Source organism: Henningerozyma blattae, chromosome 5 (assembly GCF_000315915.1).
Source record: "Henningerozyma blattae CBS 6284 chromosome 5, complete genome".
In the NCBI taxonomy this organism is placed as follows: Eukaryota; Fungi; Ascomycota; class Saccharomycetes; order Saccharomycetales; family Saccharomycetaceae; genus Henningerozyma; species Henningerozyma blattae.
This window is the reverse complement of record NC_020189.1, coordinates 336,934-356,159: the sequence shown is the minus strand read 5'-3', so window position 1 is coordinate 356,159 and position 19,226 is coordinate 336,934. Positions and strand designations below refer to the sequence as shown.

General features: G+C 31.3%; 5 protein-coding genes across 5 annotated transcripts; 2 read left to right on the top strand and 3 right to left on the bottom strand.

Moving 5' to 3' along the window:
- Window positions 1-1,792: 1,792 nt before the first annotated feature.
- On the top strand, window positions 1,793-5,203 carry NPR3 (Npr3p; the record flags this gene model as incomplete). Its single annotated transcript, XM_004180681.1, has 1 exon — window positions 1,793-5,203. One exon carries the CDS (start codon window positions 1,793-1,795, stop codon window positions 5,201-5,203), a length of 3,411 nt encoding a protein of 1,136 aa, XP_004180729.1.
- Window positions 5,204-5,375: 172 nt separating this feature from the next.
- Window positions 5,376-6,341, bottom strand: ISA1 (Fe-binding Fe/S cluster assembly protein ISA1; the record flags this gene model as incomplete). The annotated part of the gene is made up of 1 exon (XM_004180680.1): window positions 5,376-6,341. One exon carries the CDS (start codon window positions 6,339-6,341, stop codon window positions 5,376-5,378), a length of 966 nt encoding a protein of 321 aa, XP_004180728.1.
- Window positions 6,342-8,134: 1,793 nt separating this feature from the next.
- TBLA0E01510 (MFS transporter) lies at window positions 8,135-10,150 on the bottom strand (the record flags this gene model as incomplete). Its single annotated transcript, XM_004180679.1, has 1 exon — window positions 8,135-10,150. One exon carries the CDS (start codon window positions 10,148-10,150, stop codon window positions 8,135-8,137), a length of 2,016 nt encoding a protein of 671 aa, XP_004180727.1.
- Window positions 10,151-12,321: 2,171 nt separating this feature from the next.
- Window positions 12,322-14,526, bottom strand: FRA1 (aminopeptidase P; the record flags this gene model as incomplete). The annotated part of the gene is made up of 1 exon (XM_004180678.1): window positions 12,322-14,526. One exon carries the CDS (start codon window positions 14,524-14,526, stop codon window positions 12,322-12,324), a length of 2,205 nt encoding a protein of 734 aa, XP_004180726.1.
- Window positions 14,527-15,770: 1,244 nt separating this feature from the next.
- TBLA0E01480 (uncharacterized protein) lies at window positions 15,771-18,893 on the top strand (the record flags this gene model as incomplete). The annotated part of the gene is made up of 1 exon (XM_004180677.1): window positions 15,771-18,893. The coding sequence occupies one exon, from the start codon at window positions 15,771-15,773 to the stop codon at window positions 18,891-18,893; it is 3,123 nt and encodes a 1,040-aa protein (XP_004180725.1).
- Between the last annotated feature and the right edge of the window lie 333 nt (window positions 18,894-19,226).

Here is a 19,226-nt window from a genome sequence, read left to right as displayed (position 1 = left end):
TAACCTTTGTCTATAGTTCTATATATTCCGCATATCAAGTTAGTTTTTTACCTTACGAAAATATTTGTTGGTTTTCTTAAATTAAATATCCATATAAAAGAACTATAAATCTACGACTATAGTTTGAGTAGCTGGCCTTTATATACTTTTCAAAGGTCAATCACAAATTCACCCATATAACTTTAAATAAACTGTTTATGAACTTACTTACAAGGGTAGAAATGATCAATTTGAGTAATACTTACTAACTAATAGAGAATATGAATCGATCAGATATTAACAAGTAGGCAACTAGCAGTTGCTCAGTTTTGTGTATAATTCGAAGTCAGCAACTTGTAGATGAGAATACGTTCAATATCATCTACAACATATTTTTGTTGCAGAAACATTGTAGATACATCAAAAAGCTAATTAAATAATGTAATAAAAAGTAATATTCTCAAGTTTAAGCTATAAACAAGGTAGCCACATAACCATATGACTATGAGTTACATAATCACACAGTCATGCATTCATGCAACTGTATGAAAATGAGTAATAATATTACGTACTCATTACTTTGAGTAAAATATATAATAATTCTTTTTAACTTTTTCATTAAAAGGTAGAGCACCACTTGTGCTGTGAGAATTACTTTTTCTTTTATTTTATTTTACTATAAATAATTATTACAGAACTATAAACTGATAAATTTTTGGCAAATAGTTAGTCCTAATTATTTATTTTCAAATATGACGGCTTTCTCTGGATATTAGTTTATTAACTATCACGCAATTACACAATTGTTCGATTGTATGAGTATCTAGTGTTATGACTCCTGATCAGTTATTAAATTCTTACAGCAATTGAAACTTAAGCATAAGAACATTACATTTATCATAATAATTCTATAAGTTTCTTAATATACTTACAATATGCGCACAACAGTTTTGTTGAAAAAATAACTCAGTATCAAAGATTATCATTATTAAGATATTTCTATTATAAAATACAAGCTAAAACACAGTGGTAGTACTACTCTGGTATTGGCTCTTTTACTTGCAATATACTAAGTTTTTCCAAAAATATATCTGATTGGAATATTCTATATATTTTTTGATTGGCTTGCATAATTAGTATCTGAACTTGGAGATGGTTGTCTGAAAAGTAATTTATCGTTTTACTTTATGTGTAGGCACCTATCCTAATGATAATGATCGATAGTTGGGTTTAAATTATTAAATTATTTAATTTAAACAAAAATTATATATTAATCATTTTTTTTGAAAACTGTTTAGTTATGATAGTAATTATATTAGTTTTAAAATTGTTTACTATTTTACCATTCAATTAGCTTAATTAACGTCATTCATATTCAAAACAATAAACCATAAGACTAGATCACATCACGTGATTATATATATATATATATATATATATATAATATTTAATTATAATTTCCTAATTACTTCAACTTATATGGACATTTAATTATTTAACAACCAATTATTATAGTGTTTTTATACTTTTTTCTTACTCCATTCTTTAATGCAAAATTATTTGATAAGCTTATTTAAGCGTTAAAAATTCTTAATTTCAAAAGGGGAATTAAAATTAAGATATCAAAGAAATACGAAAAATACTTACATAAGCCTGTAAAAGGTAATCACAACCATTATAGCATTAGAACAACTGAACATTGTATTTATTTATCCTTTTATCTATTACGTTCTCTTAAATTTACCTCTGAAAAGATATAACAATAATTAAAATCTCTCTTTTTTTTTCTAAACCTTATAAATAACATTTTACCATGCAACAATGTATTCCAAATTCAAGATTATTAGGCATACAATTAACCATATCCACACACTCAGGACCGCAAATTGTTTATAATTACCCACCTGCTATAAGTGATTATAAATCGATAATAACAAATAATATACCAACTGATATTAAAAAATTTCATTCAAATATTAGAAATTCAACAAGTAATCAACCGTCACCAATTGATCCATTTTTAAAAAACTCAAAAAATCATCGACATATTTTTACGCCACAAGATGAACTTAATATGAACTCGTTTAATATGTCTACTTCGAGTATAACAAGAGATGTATTTTCAGTTAATGTTAGAAGTGCAAGAGAATCTGATACTGATCAAGATTCAATGGCTGATATTAGCGATTCTGAGCTAACTACAGATTATTGTGGAACTGATAGCACCTTATCAGAATCATCATCTTCCGATACAGACTCAGTATCAGTTATATCAGTAAAGTCCAATTCAAACCTTAATAATAATAATACAAATTTGGAGAAAAATGATAAAAATATTCAAAAAACTATCAGCAACTTGATAAATAATCGATATAATCAAAATACAAATAATACTTATAGCCAACAAGAACAAGATGATGAATATGCCGATGATGAAGGTGATGATGAAATATCCGCAAATTTAAAAAATATTAAACTGAATTCTAATGAATTAACTGATCTTAAAAAATCACACTCAAACCAATTAAATACTAATGATTTCAAATCTGATACATCCGGATCAACTATTTTAAAGACTAAAACACCCACTTCTAATACTACAATTGCCGCTACAAAATTACTGGATATTATAAACCAAGAAAATTCAAATAGAAAAATATCATTATCTTCAAAGCTTTTATTATCAACTGATGATGATATTGATAGAGTTGACAGTGGAGAATATGTATCTGATCAGGAGTTGGCAACATTTTGGGAAAAAGAAGACTTTAAATTTATTGAGAGATATTTCGAAGAGGATGTTTTTCAAGATTTAAGTAAAATATTTGATTTCGATTCAGAATTTGTAGCTGAATTTTGTAGCCCAGAAAGAGAAATGTGTAACACGAAATTTGAGTTTACCATAGATAAATTTTGTTTTCTTGGCTTACCAATTCATGTTGATGAAGAAGGGAATTGGAAGAAATCTAAAAAAAAGAAACATTCTAGTAGATCCAAGAGGTCAAGCAGTATCGGAACAAAATGTAGCGTAAATAATCATTCCACTACTGCAAATACCAATACAGATATAACTAGACGACGTGAAAATTCTGATCTAACACCATTTATTAGTGATACAACTGAAAAAGATTTAGTCACTAAATTAAATGATACAATAAGTGTGGAAAGCTATGATGAATCCGGTAAAGATGATCTTCAAAATAATATGACTATGTTCCATGTTGTTTTCATTATGGATCCATCATTAATAGAATATAACCAAAGAGTGAATGATATGTTTCGAAATGTTGCAGCCCGATTATCATTATTTCTTAGAAGTGCTCAAGCGAAGACATCTTATGTATCAAGAGAATGTGATATTATGTTAAAGGAAAAGGAATCAATAATGAAGACCTCTCGTACATATAGAATGCTAAAAGGTCCAAGAAATAAAACAAAATATCTTTATAAAAAACTCTTAACAAAATCTTCATTAGCAAGGGCATTGACAGTATGTGTCGATAGTTTACAAAAGAATGAAATCGCAAGTTTACAAATGAATGATGAAAAATTTATTTCGTTACAAATTCCAATACATTATGAATTGAAATTTTTACCAAGATTTAAGTTAGATCCGGTATTGAAGGGAACGTTTTTAACCTCCATTTTAAATTCCAAGTTTTTAGCAAGATCTTCATCACTGGATCAATTGAACGCTACTACGAACCAAATTAATTATCCAACCTCCAATTCAAATAATGCGAATGAGAATGAATATGACACTTTTTTTGATGACGATAATAACTTATTAGATTATGCATTGTTACCACTTGATGAGCCCAGTAATATCATTAAGAAACTAGAAACATCTAGTAATCAAGATGATTTAACTAGTGTGTTATTAATCCATATTGTAAGACATATTCAACCAACCTTACCATTGAGATCATATCAATATTTAATTGATGATGTATTTCGATTTAATTCCAATGAATTTGGAATGAAAGAACTTGAAAATGGAGAAAGTATTAAAATTAATTTATTAAAATCATGTACATTACATTTATTATATTGGAGGTATGTTCGTGTTATAATCCCCATCAGTTCTCGCAATACTTATATAATATCACCACTTTCTCCAATACAGGGTAGTAATAAAGATTTATTAATTACAAATAAGAATTGCTTGAAAAGTTACAATGATTATAATAATAAAGATAATAATGAAAATAATAATAATAATGATAGATATCATTCAAATAAAAGCACCGATAGCAAAGTTGAAAATAAAAAACCATTAATATACCAATATCAAGATATGTTCAAAGAGACTTTCCCATCTTTACCAATTTTGCCTCTTTTTTTAAATCTATTATCTAATGGTAAACCTAAACCATATGGTATTATCATCCCATCTAAAGACCATAAACCAATATATCTGAAAGCATTATCGTGGTTGTTGAGAAATGGATTTGTCTATCAACAATTAACATTCATTTGTATCAGAGTTGATAAACAAGTAAAAATGCAAGTTGAAGAAGATTTAGAAAGAGAAGGGTTTAAGAATAGTAATAAGAATGTTAACAATGTATCTACTGGAGGAATAGCAAATCATGTAACATCTACAAATACAACAACTAATATTCCTAACAAAAATGATGACAATATCAATAGTTCTTTAAAAGATGCTGTTATTAATAACAGAGGAATTAATAAGAATCATGGGAACATTAGTAAAACAACTAGTAATAATAAGGATAATAGTAATAATGAAGAAGATAATATGATAGATGATAACGATGATATAAGAATTGAACGCTCCACATTTACTAACAATAATAGTAATGATAATGATAATAATAATAATCATATAAATTTAAGATTAAATTTGCCATACAATGATATAGATAAAGAACTTGCTTATGCCGATGCAAGTAGTAAATTACAGAATCTTGAATTCGAAGAGGATATGAATAATTTTGATTACGGTGATCCTAAGATGGAAAAAGATTATACGATTATATTAGAACCTGAAAGAGCTAGTGCTCTTGAAAAAAGATGGATATATAAATGTATACAAGATCAACCCTCTGACATTCAAATGATTTTCAATAAGTTACTGAAATATTTCAATGGTCGTACTCCAATGGAAGTTGTTATTCTAAGAGAAAATGTGTCTCGACATGATATCAAGAAATTAATGAAAAATATGCATAAATATTTAATGGAATACCACCATTGGTAATAAAAAAATGTCCTAATTGTTTGAAATGATGATAAATAAGAAATTGAATAAATAGGCAAATGAATAAATAAATATATAGTATAAATAAATAAATTGGAATAAAATAAAATAAAAAATAATCCTAAATAAAATAAATTGGATTAATAATAAATAAAGTAGAAATTAATAAATATTATATCATGAAACTTTCACCACAGCCACAAGTTCCCTTTGAATTTGGATTTTTGAATACAAATCTTGATTGCAATTTATCATCGATCCAATCCATTTCACTACCCACTACACTGAATAAAGCTTTTGAATCTATCACAATTTTAATACCATTTTGTTCAATGACTTCATCGAATTTATCAGGTTTATCAATATATTTCAAATCATACGTCAAACCTGAACAACCTCTATTTCTTGTTCCTATTCTTATGAGTTTTGGAGTTGGTTGATCCAGTAGAGTCTTTAGATGAGAGATTGCCTTTGGACTTAATGATATTAAAGCTTTACGAGGCTTTAAAGTTCTATTCCTTTTTTTCTTTGTTGGACTTGTAGTTGTGTTTGCATTGGTAGTTACATTTATAGTAGACGCAGATTCATTAGTTACGTTGCTTGAATCGAACGGTGCAGATGTGGCGAGTATTGGTGTTGAAGTTTGAACTTCCTTTTCTTTAGTAGTTCGAAGTCTTATTTCTTGTAATTTGTAATTTTTCAAATGATCTTTTAAGATATCCTTTGATGGCATTTTATAACTCGACCATTTTAAAGATCCTCCACCAACTTTTTCTTGAGTTTTAAATATTGGTGAATTGCTATTGCTGGTGTTACTAAATCTAATATCTTCTATAGACATTGGTCTTACGTCTCTTACATTTGTAGTTGTACCGTTTGCGAAAAAATTCCATTGATGCGTATTCTTCTTAGCATTTGTAGCGGTGGAACCTAAATTTATATTAGTTGATGTATTTATTTGAGTCTGTAGAAACCGTCTATTATTATTATTGCTATTACAAAAATAATTTTGATTATAAATCAAACCTACTACCAACTGACTATGTTTCTGAGTACTTGATTGATTGATGGAATTTACTCGTAACAAATTCTGATATAATGTAGAGGAAGTATCCTTTTGCAACACATATGATATCATTTTTATTTTTTAATTTTGGTCAAAGAAGATATTTTTATAAGTAGGCTAAATTAATAAGGGCGTTAAAGTAATATATTAATCGTATGAGATTGGAAGAACAATTGAATGGAATGTCAAAATGGAGAAAAAAAATTATAAACTAAAATAATATGTGATAATAAATAGTAAAGTAAATTTGGGGGGAAAGAGAATTACCTTTAAGATTTGGTTATGAATAAATAATAGAAGGGTTGTTATTGTTTGCTAGTTAAGTATGAGTATATTTTTCAAATATTGATGATATTGAACTTGCTGGGATTTTAAATATCTTAGTGATACCATCAAATGAAATTGTAGGGCAAGATATGTAAAGTCTGAATATTTATTTTTTTTTTGGATTTCTTTTAGTCTTCAAAAAAAAAAAACAAAGTTAGTTTATAATTGGCTTATATTATAAGTATAAATATCAAATCAAAATTAGGGAAATATGCCAATGATGTGGATACAAATAGTAAAAAAAAAAAATTAAACGAAAATATGGGTTAAAAAAATATACGACGGACGAAGGAGTTTCTCCTATTAAATCAATATGTTATATTAAATGAAAGCAAAATAGAAGTTTATAAATGTGACTTAGACACAATGAATGGTTGAGAAAGTTGTAGGATAATTTATTGTAAATAGATCCAACAAACGAAACAACCAACAAATCAAAAATTAGCAAACCAAAAATGTGGTTAGCTAAACAAGATTAAAAATAACGTGAAGCCATCTTATAGGCATCCTTTTTATAAACGATAATCCAAGAGCGTAATTACTCTTATTGATTTTGGAAAAGAGTGAGTGATACATGTCTGACTTCTCCGGGTCGGGTATTTATCCGGGAGCCAATGAAATTGAAGAACGTTACAAATAACCTTGAGAGTTTAGAGAAAATTGCGAAATGGACAGCGCCTGGGATTTGAACCGGGTAAAATAGTTTTTTATTTTTTTTATTTTCTTAATTTCTTTTTTTAGAAATCTGAGATTAATTTTTCTGGGATTCGAACTATCGGAAAGCGTTTCCAAATAAGGAAATGATAACGGATAATGAATGTCCGAAGTAGATGCTATATAGAGAAAGACAGAAAAAAAACAGGAAAATTAACAATAATAAGATGTTATGCTAACTATAAGGTGAAAGGGTAAAAAGGAACTATATATATAATTTGGTATTTAAACTCTTGGTGAGTTAGTGGCTTGACGGTGTTATCATCTGGATGAGCTTAGTATAATGATATGTGAGAAAGAAATATAAATAGAGGAAGGAGAAGAAAAAACAACAACGACGAATAATAGTTGGAGGAACCATACAAGTAGAGGTAGTCAAAAGAGAAAAAAACAGTAGCAGAATAATAATAGTAATAGTAAACAATAAATATAGTGTTTTAAAGAATTGGAATGAGGTAATTGTGGGATTAAGAAATGTGAAAAAAAATAAGAAAATGAAAAAGAGGAATTGTATGAAGGGAGAGAGATTAGGGAAAAGAGGAAGTGGAGGAGCAAAAAATTTTTGTATCTTGTATTGTAAAATTTATATTCCATAATGGGATTGTCCCTGAACCTAAGCAGCTTGCCTTGGTTGAATGTATTCTTTTTTTAGGTTTTATTTTTTTTTTTATTTATTTTCTTTGTGTTAGAAAGATGTGTAAAAGAAAAAAAAAGTATGTAAAACAAGAGTTGGAGAGGCAACTCGGTGAATATAATGCTTGGTAAGAATATAATTAAAATTAATGGAGTAGTAGGGGAAGGAAAATGTGGCGGGGAAAAGTTGACTACTCACTGTAAGCCCACTTTGATCTTCTTCTTAACCCAGGACCGTATTTCAAGAAAATCAAAGGCACAGGAATCATACCTGCAGCCAATAAACCCAATAACATACCAGCCCACTCAATATGCATTCTATGGAACATATAACCCGCAAACAATGGGAAAACACCTGCGAAAGCGGATCTCATAAAAGTGTTTGCAGCGACGGCAGAAGCTGTTAATAACAAGTACGATTCGATAATGTAATTCAAACATGGTAAGAAAATACCGATCAAACCGAACCCAATCAAAGAACCTGCAATCGTTGGAACCACCCAATGGATTCTACGTTGCCAAGCACCAGTCCAACAGAACCACAGAATACCTGCTGAGAATAACACACCTGACGGGATCATCGGATACAATCGAGCCTCTGGGACCAATTTTCCCTTCCTTTCGACTCTTCGCAAATAATCCTTTTCCATATACCAAATGAAAGTAGAACATAAAACCATACCGACAATTAAAGAACAATAAGGTAAGATACCGTTTGTCTTGTAACCGTAACCTTCGACAAAGACAATAGGATAAGCTTCCAACATCAGATATAAGATACCGTAGACAAAAGAGTTATAAATGGTGATGAATAATAAAATTGGTTCCGTGAATAACATAACGATAGGTCTTGAGACGGTATCTCTGATAATCAATTTAATGGATAATTCCACATCTTCATGAGCAGCACGGATCATTTTATTATTAGTCTTTTTCCTAATTTCCTTGGCTTTATTGACCAGGATTGTTGGATGATTAGTTTCATCGAAAAATAAGAATAATAATACGAATAAAAAGGCACCTGTACAAGCGACCAAATAGTTTAACCATCTCCATGTGGTGTATTTAGCCATATAAGAACCCATGACTGGAGCAATGACAGGACCTAAGAAGACACCCATGGAGAATAAACAAATGGCTTTACCTCTTAAATTAGTATCGAACATATCAGCAAAAGCTGCAGGGACGACTGGGAAGGGAGCTGCACCCAAGAAACCTGCAAAGAATCTACAAATCATAATGGTTTGAATATTTTCAGCCGTGGCGACAGCAAATTGGAATAATGAAAACCCAAAGGCTGAAATGACGATGACACCTCTTCGACCGTATAGTTCACTCAAGGGGGCATAAATGACAGGAGAGAAGGCGAACCCCAAGACATATAATGTAACACCCAAGATGGCAACGACTTCGATGATATGATATTTCTCTTCCAATTGAGGCATACCTGAACTGAAAATGGAAGAACCAACACTAACGTTCAAACAATCCAAACATAACAAGAGGGACAAGACAGATCTTTTCCAAAGAGGCCAGTTGAAGGGATGCATTGGGTCATCTGGTCCATCAAATGTGACTTCATAGGCTTCCAAGCCTTCAATCAATGGAGGGTAAGGTCTACCACCACCCATCAATGGGATATCTGAATAATCGATTTCTTCTTTTTGTTTAGCATCGTTATCCAAAAGATCCAAATCCTCGTCTGGGCTGTTGAAATCTGGGTTTGCATTAATGGACCCAGTGAAGATTCTTGATAATCTCTTGTTGACATGAGTACTTGATTCCGCACCAGAGTTTAAAGTACTTGTTCTATAGAATGGGGTTTGGAAACTTTCCAAATCGCCCGCCCCTGGTGTAAAAGGAACAGGGACGGATGCAATACTATGGCTCGCAGAGAGAGAACTGTCTGGGATTGAATTGCTAGTGGATAATCGTCTATCGATGGGTGCATCTCCAAGATCTGCGTTTTCTTCGATGGTGTCGTTATCATCTCTTGAGCTGGAGTTTGACGAGCCATTTGATCTTGTCTTGTGGAATTTTTCAGGAGTAGATAAATCTCCGTTAGTATTTTGTGTGAAGTGATGATCACTCAAAGTGCTTTCGTTTCCTGAATCAGTAGATGAGCTATCATCTTGCAATTCTTTATTCGGTATATTTTCATCATTTTCGTCTTCTTCGGGGATTGTGCTAGAATGTGGCGGAGTCATTGTGATGCTATTGTTGTACTTTTTAGCGGGTTTCTAAACGAGGAAGGAAAACGGAGGGAAAAAATAAAAAAGGAAAAATAATGGGAAATGGGAAAGTGGAAAAGTAATAGTAAGAAACTGGAATTGAAAAACTTGTAATTGAAAAACTTGTAAAAACGAGTAAATTAAACTGAACTTGAATTAGAAAAGATATTAAAGATTATCGAAGTGAAACAACGTAGAGTATGTAAGAGTGATTGAGATGTATTGATACAAATGCGTATAAACTTCAATCGGAGGGTTATACAGTTAATGATATAATATACTGCGATAAGTAGAGTGAAAAAAAGGGTATATGCGTATAATTATATCGAGGCGGGTCAAAAAAATGCTTTTGAGTTGAAGTCCTGGAAAATAGAAGAGGAAAGAAGTAGAAGCAAGAAAACGTGTGAAAAAAGCTTGAAAATGGGAAGGGAAGAAGACAAGAGATGTGTGAAAATCTACACAGATGGGCTCCAATAAATACCTTATTTTCAGATTACGATTTGTCAATTATCGCATTCAATCTGAACCTAAGGCAAGCAGCAAAAAAAATATGGGAGAAAAATGGCAGAAGTGACCAACAATAAAGGATAACCCAGGTTGATCTTTGAGTAGTAATCAACAGAATCCCATGCAGGGTCGCTTCTTGCTCAATGCGTCCATCAATATAAGAAACCAATAAAGTTGTGCAGTGTGCATCTTGGAGTCTCCGGCATCCTTTCAACATAAGAATCTTAAGTTTGCCCTATTGATATTGATAGTGAGGCTAGGATACGGAAGTAAATGACGAGCGTAATGATTACAGTAATACCAACGATATTATTTTTATTCTTGCCACTGACTACATATGCTAGTTGTTGACATAAATGTAGATATAAACATTTATTATAATATTGTTTACTTGTTTGTGTGTACACGCTTACCATATTGAGACCATATCTGTTATTTACAGGCCTTGTCAGGGGCAGCCGTGTCTGGATACAGGCCGTGCCCTTTTTGTCGAAGAACTTGTCGCAGAAGCCTCCTCTCTATCACTTTTTATTTTCTTTGTGCGGCCGATAACTGAAGAAGGCAACCCCTTGTTACGAAACCACTCGCAACCACAGCCGCGGACATTGTACTGTAATATACTATATTACACTGATCTATATAACTATTCACTACTATATTCTCTACTATTCTAAACAAAAATCGTATAGTCTTGCAATCGTATTGTAATTTACAAAGGGGGTCAGACTCTCATGCATAGCCTTGTATACTCTTGTATGGCAGTTTCTAAAGAGTCTTTTTGTATAGCCTTGCTGGAGTCTCGAACAGATGGCCTGACCCAAAAACAGTAGCGCCGTGCCGGACGACGGACAGCGTAAATGTAAAAATGAAAACATATTTTACAAAAAATTTTTAAGAAAAAAAAGAAAAAGGAGGACCCATAGCGCGGCTGGTATCCCGTACGGGATACCAGCCGTGTCTCGTGCTCCATGGGCCCTTTCGGCCTGATCGGGCAACACGTCCATTGCATCTCCGTTGCATCTCCGTTGAATTTCCATCGCTGTTCCGGCCACACAGCAACCAGCTATCAGGGGCAAATACGCCCCACCGCTTCCCATATAGTTGCACGTGTTGTGTATGTTGTATGTTGTATAATAATATATAGATGGACCTTAGGTGTGTAATACCAGCATAATTTTCGTACTGTTCTCCATTTAGCCTATGTAATCACAAACACAACTAGCCACATCTATAACTATTACCATAATTATAACTGTAACTATAATTCTAACTCTAATTATAATTATAATCATAATTATAATTCTCTTGGCATACGCCGGCTCTTATCCCGTTTCAGATACAGGCCTGAAGAGCCTGGAGAGGGAGAAAAGGCTCTACTTGTGTAAAGTTAACATTGTTTACATAAGTAAAAAATCAAATAAAATTATATAATATTTAAAAGTGTATGTAAGTAGCAATGTAAATAACGTAAAAGAACAGAAAAAAAACAGCTTAAGTCAAAGTAAGGTCAAACAGTTATATTACATAACCCGTACATGCTTTTATATCATGCATACTTTAAAATCACGCGTTAGTTAACTGCATTTTTCTATTATTATTATTTTTATTATTATATTTTTTTTTCTTTTTATTTTTTCGTTTTAAATCATAGATGTCTCTCTCTTCAACCATTTGTGTGCGATGCTCGTGGGCTGCAACAATTGGACCAATGATTGCCAGATCCGCTTATGTTGCGCGTTAATCTGTTGCCTTTCTTCTTCAGTCAAGAGTTTTGTGTTGATCAATTTCTTGCAGTATGGAACCATCGTAATATTTTCAAATTCTAAAAATTTCTTACCTTGTGGTGGCTTGGATTCGTTCAAATGGGCTGCATATCTCACTAGCATATCGTTTTCAATACGGATACCATACTCGCCATCCTTATAGTAACCAGGCTCATTAGTGATGATATTGCCTGCCTCTAGTGGGAATTCCACCAGATGTGGTCTGAACCCAATCCCCATTGGACCCTCATGTACGTTCAAAGTAGCACCTACCCCATGGCCGGTCCCATGTTTGTAATCTAACCCTTGTGTCCAAAGATATTGTCTTGCCAAACAATCAATTTGGTATCCTGAAGTGCCCTCGGGGAATTTCAATCTTTCCAAGGCAAGGTTACCCTTCAACACGTAGGTGTAATTATCAATCTCTTCTTGGCTAGGTTTGCCCCAATGCAATGTTCTTGTGATATCCGTGGTACCTTCCATAAATTGTGATCCGGAATCACACAAGTATATCTTTGTCGGATCAATCATCGAGGAACCTTCCTTTGGCGGAGAATAATGAATTACTGCAGCATTGGCACCTGTGGATGAGATTGTTTCAAAAGATTCACCCAAGAAATTGGGTTGAGCTCTTCTAATATTAGTCAATTTCTCAGCAGCACGGTATTCGTCTAATAATGCTTCATGATTGATCAACCTATCTTCTAACCAGGCAAAATATTGGATAATTGCCATTGCATCTTTCACTTGAGCTCTTCTTGCGTTATTAATCTCTGTTTCATTCTTGACAGATTTCATTACGTCAATAACACTATGAATCAATTTATAAGGTGCTTGGTCAATCTTACGAACTATTTGCCATGTACAATTATCAGGTAACAACAAATATTCCTTTTTTTGTTTATTTTTTTGCAATTCAGCAACGAATTCCACTGACATCTCTTCCAAATGCTTCCACACTTGACCATATGGCTTTACAACAACGCCATTGGTGGAAAGATATTCTTTGACAGATTCATCAGTAAACGGATTATCACAAAACAAAATAGTCTCGTCGTTATTAAAAAACAAATAAGCAAAAAAGACAGGATTGTAATCAATATCAGACCCACGCAGGTTTAACAACCAACATATCTCATCCAACGCAACCACAACAAATTTACTAGCACCTGGATAATCCTTATTAAACTTTTGCATCAATCTTTTCCTCTTCGATTGGAAATCTTCACCAGTATATTCCGATGACATGAAAAAAACATCGTTCAATTTTTTTTCAGGCATATTTTCAAACTTATCCCAAATTAAATCGATTAAATTATCTTCCACAGCAACAAATTGAACATTGATATCGTCTGCATTGGGTCCCAACTTTTCCCTTATCAACCGATTAAAGAATTTCACTTGCTCAAAACTAATCAACTTAGGGTCAATACCAATCTTGGCCACACGACCTTTGGCCAACCCTTTAGCCATCTCTTCCACCTCTTTAATACACCATTCTTGCCATGTCAAACTATCTTCCCCCTGTCTTAACAAAGTCCAATTGAAATCCAATTCTTGACTAGCTTGATTGAAATATCTGCCATCAGTACTTAAAATACATTTCCCATCAGGATCATTCTCGTTAAAATTCAATAAGTCTCTTGTGACACAAGCAACACCAGCTGACCCGGAAAATCCAGAGATAAATGCTCTTCTTTGATCTCTTAATGAAACATATTCAGATTGATGCTCATCCTCACTGGGGATAATATAACATGCAAGGTCATGTTTAATCATTTGTTTTCTCAAGGCCAATAATCTTTTCGTAGTATTGATTTCTCTTGTCGATTGACATAAAGTATCCGAAGAATAGACTGAGGCAGAAATACTACCATCTCCACCAGCACCACCATTCGAGAAATCTCTAGATGACCTTCTTCTGTTATTCTCCAACTGTTTCATGAAAAGAGTAGATCTTCTACCTTGTCTGGATAATAACCCAGGAGAACATGTACAGTTATCACATGGCCTTAAAGGTCTACTTCCACCTCTACTCCCCATAGATAGCATCGAAGGTCTGGGGTTCAAATTAGTAGTCATTCTCTTATAGAAAAATTGTACAGTACAATTGAAATGATTTAACTTGGTATATTTCAAAGGAATAAAGATATTAACCCTTTGCTTTAATAAAATATCGCTAAACAGTTTAAAATAGTAAATAGAAGTTTAGAAAAAAAAAACAACAATAAAAAGCAAAAATAAGTCCTAATGTATTTGTAAATAACAACAAAAATGCAATGTTTTATTTTTTTTTTTTTTTATTTTCTTCACAACAAATTGGTTCTTTGACTCATCAGTAATGTGTTTCCAATTTTAATTTCAATTTTTCATTGTTAGGGAGATAAACTTTCTCACTTCGAAAATTAATCATTTCGAAGAAAAACGGGAATGAATGAGGTAGTCGAAAAAACCGGTGGGTGAAGACACGTGATAGAGGTCTGACCTAGATTTAACCATTTAAAAACATATATATATATATATAAATTATATTTATCAATTAATAAAGGTTTTAAAAAATTATATAACTACGTTTACTTTCATGCCCATTCATACTTCGTCAAGTGCTTTTCTTTGTCTTGAATCCCTTCTTATCTCGAAACATGAGACTTTGAGTTATCATCAAGCTTGTTCTGTAGAGTTTACTATAATACAATCAAGGAAATTTATTTTTGAATATATACTTGTAGAATATTCATACATACAACCAATAGGTTCAATTCTTGTCAACCATTTTTTTTTTGCTTTAACTTTTACTGTCTTTTTTCTATCAAAATTAGGCAAGGGAACAATTCCGCGCCTGAAAGATGCAAGGTGTTTCCGAAGTATTTTGAATTTTCAGATTGGAAAAATAACCATTTTATGAAAAAGGTTATTTAGCGATGTCTTTCATTGTTTGGGCTATGATCCTTAAAAGAAGAATTTGAATACTTCTTAGTATCATAATTTACCAAAAAAGATATAACAAATTTATCACTTGAATACTATGAGCCATTGTTACTACTAAGAACAATTGCAATTACAAAAAAAACCTAATCCATTCAAAGTGAATTACAATAAAAGTCATCAATTTTCGTCACATTTTTTAATCTAAATATAAATCCGTTCGTTAAATCCGCTTTTATGGTAATTACCCCAAAGTAGAAAAAAAAAAATTAAGTCAATTAATATATAATTATTTCTATAAAAATTAAAATAAAAAAGCAACAGTTCTAACCATTAAACGTAATAATAATAATAATAAAAAACAGAAGTTAGAAATATAATACACAATAATATAGTATTAAATGGATGAATGGAAAGTTAAAAAATCAATATTAGCCACATCCATCGAGGAAAAAAGATTATATAGATCAAGAATTAGAAAATTTAGGAAAACTCATGGATTTTATGTTATTCTATTAATATCACTTTTAGTACTACAATTCATTGCATTAGCATTTTTTACAAGAGGATTTCTTTTAACAAGACCTGTTTACGATGATGTTAGTATCATTCCAACTTTAAATACCGAAGATGAAGCATTTAATATTAATTCGAAATTTAAAAAGACTATGTTAATTATTATAAGTGGAATCAGTTTTGATAATCTAATACCGATTCCCGAGGAATCAATTAATTATAATGAAAGTTACCACAATAATTTAAATGTATTATACAACAATTTTAATCAATCCTTACAGAACACCAGTAATGAAGAATCCTCATCATCACTTCTCATAAAATTAAAGACTTATCCACCGACTGATACTTTACAAAGAGTAAAGTGTATCACAGGTGGATCAGTGCCTTCATTTATAGATACAGGAATTACATTTTATGGTAGTATGATTGAAGAAGATAACATTTTGAAACAGATGTACTTAAATAATAGATCAATATACTTTACTGGAGATAAATTTTGGAATTCTCTTTATAGTAAATATTTTCAAAATTTTAAATTAGCCAATAATATCGATGATATAATAGATTACTTCCAAAAGATAACGACATCCACAAACCACTCTTATGGAGAAAGCAATCGTTCTTCAGACAAACCCATAAGTTTAGATACCAATTTACTTCAAAATATTTCCTCAATACCGACAATATCTAATGCTACTGTTACTACTCCTTCAAAGGATTGGGATATACTCATAGGCCATATAATGGAAGATACTATGAATGAGAAAGTTACTCAGTTAAAAGTCAATTCTTTCCTCAATGATACGATAAATTCAATAGATAATGACACATTATTACTTGTATTAGGTGATTATTCAACTGCTAATAATCATATGCTAGATACCGGCTTATTCATGTATACGAAAAAGTTTAAAAATTTTTGGAATTTACAAAATCATCTGGGCGAATATAATGTTGATAATTTTGGTGAGAATTATAGAGTAATTGATCAATTTGATGTTGTACCATCATTATCACTATTATTAGGATTACCAATCCCATTTAATAATTTAGGTTGGCCAATAGATGAAATTATTTCTCCAATTAATTCGAATTTGAATGATGTTCGCACTTTATGGTATAATTCTACTTTATCTCAATTAAAACATTATAAAGATAAGACTACCATAAGTAAATCAAGATCAAAAAATGCAATCCTACAGAAATTATGGTTAAAGGCAATAGAAAATCCAATTGAAAATGGTGAAATTTATCAAAAGAGTTTATTAAAAATGTGCCAAAAGAAATGGACTCAATTCGATAATTTAAGTATCGTTATTGGTATAGTATTATTATTCATATCTTTAATTTTATTAATCTTCATCACCAAGATGATACCTTCAATCTTAGTGTCACAAATGGTTACAGAATTTGTTCACTGTATTGGAAGATGGGTATTAATCTGCAATTTTTTCATTAATATTTTATTTTACATAGTTAAGAAACCTACAAATTATGAATATATTATATGGTGCGCGTTATTTGCTACAGGTGTGGGTATAACAATTGGTAGTACTATACCTATTTTTCAAAGATATAATTGGAGTTGGATTTATGGTAGATTATTTGAAGATCCATATGATTATTGGACAAATATAGGATTAATGTTTTTATTAACTCATTGCCTAGTGTTCGCATCAAACTCTTTTATTATCTGGGAAGATCGAATTACAAGCTTTTTATTAACCACGTTTGGATTCATTTCATTATATGAATTTACATTTATTCCAAGAAGAACTAATACTAGTGCATTATTTACTGCGGTTATTAGTGAACAACAAGGTACATCATCCGGTGTTAATCCATCAAAGGCTAATTCCTATTCTTTACCTCCAACTAGGTTTGCAAGATTATTAGGTGGATATCATTCAATTGTACTTATATTATGTACTAGAATTGGCTCTTCTATTACCGCATGTAGACCTGAACAAGGAGATTATTGTATACCAACATTTACTAGTGATAGTAATTTTTCAGGTTGGAGTATGGGCCTTTGTTTTTTAGCAGTATTATTTATACCATTATGTGTTAAAGGCTATTATAATCTTACGTCATCATACCAAGCTGCTGCTCCAATTTGGATCGATGTTTTTTTGAAAGGACTACTACTGGGTAATTTCATTTATTGGTCCCTTGTTGCCATTGAACGTCATAATATTGTCTTACCATGGGATTTGAGTATTGCTAAACAAGTATTAGCAAGAATGTTATCTGGATTTGCCTTAGTGGTTTGTAATTTAGGTTGGGCTCTAGGACCCTTGTGCATTAAGTTGAATACAAGAAATTCCGATGTTAGATCTCAACAAACTACTATTTTAGGCTATTCCAATATTTATGGTGCCCCATTTTTCTTATTAGTATTGAACGCTTTAATGATTATTATGTTTTTCAGTAAACCTTTATCACAAGTCTCCTACGCATTGATGTGCAACCAACTATTATCCTTATTGGAAATCATTGATCTTTTAAAATTAAAGGAAAATATCATTGCTCCATTAACTTTGGGATTATTGGCTTATCAACAGTTTTTTACCACAGGCCATGAGGCCACCGTAATGTCTATTCAGTGGGATATTTCACATATTTTATCTGATACCGAATCTCTTCCATTAACATCATTAACATTAATTATCAATACATTTGGCCCTTTTATTTTAGTTGCTTTATCAGTAGCATTAATTACATTATGGCAACAACCACCTGACGTTTTAAAACCACTAACTATATTGGGTAGAATCGTGTCCAATTGTGGGACATTATTAATTTATAATACTATCTTGTGTTTAAGTTCTGTCATCTTAGTAATATATTTTAAAGGACATGATTTGGAATGGGAAGTATTTTGTCCCAGATACTTAATGGCTGCATCATGCTTGGTAGTGATACAAATAGTTGTAACTTTTGGTACTATTGCTTTTGCAACTGGTAGGCTAATCACACATATTAATGATATATTTTGGAAATAACTTCCATTAAACTTCATTATATTAATCGCATTTTTTTATACAACAGTGCATATATACGTGTTTAATTTATTATATAGATTAGACATATATAATGATTTTAAACTTACGCAAGTCATATTTACAAAATACTTTTACAAGTTGGACTAGGTTTAGATTCAAAAACACAAACTATCTTGTCAGACCCAATAGCCGTTGAAATAACAGCCAATATATTTGTTTTGCATTCGAAAAAATGAGCTTTTAATGAAACGAAAAATTATTAAATCTATGAATTTGTATTAAGAATGTATAAAAGTATAAACAATGTGCAAAGCAACTATAAAGATAGAAAAT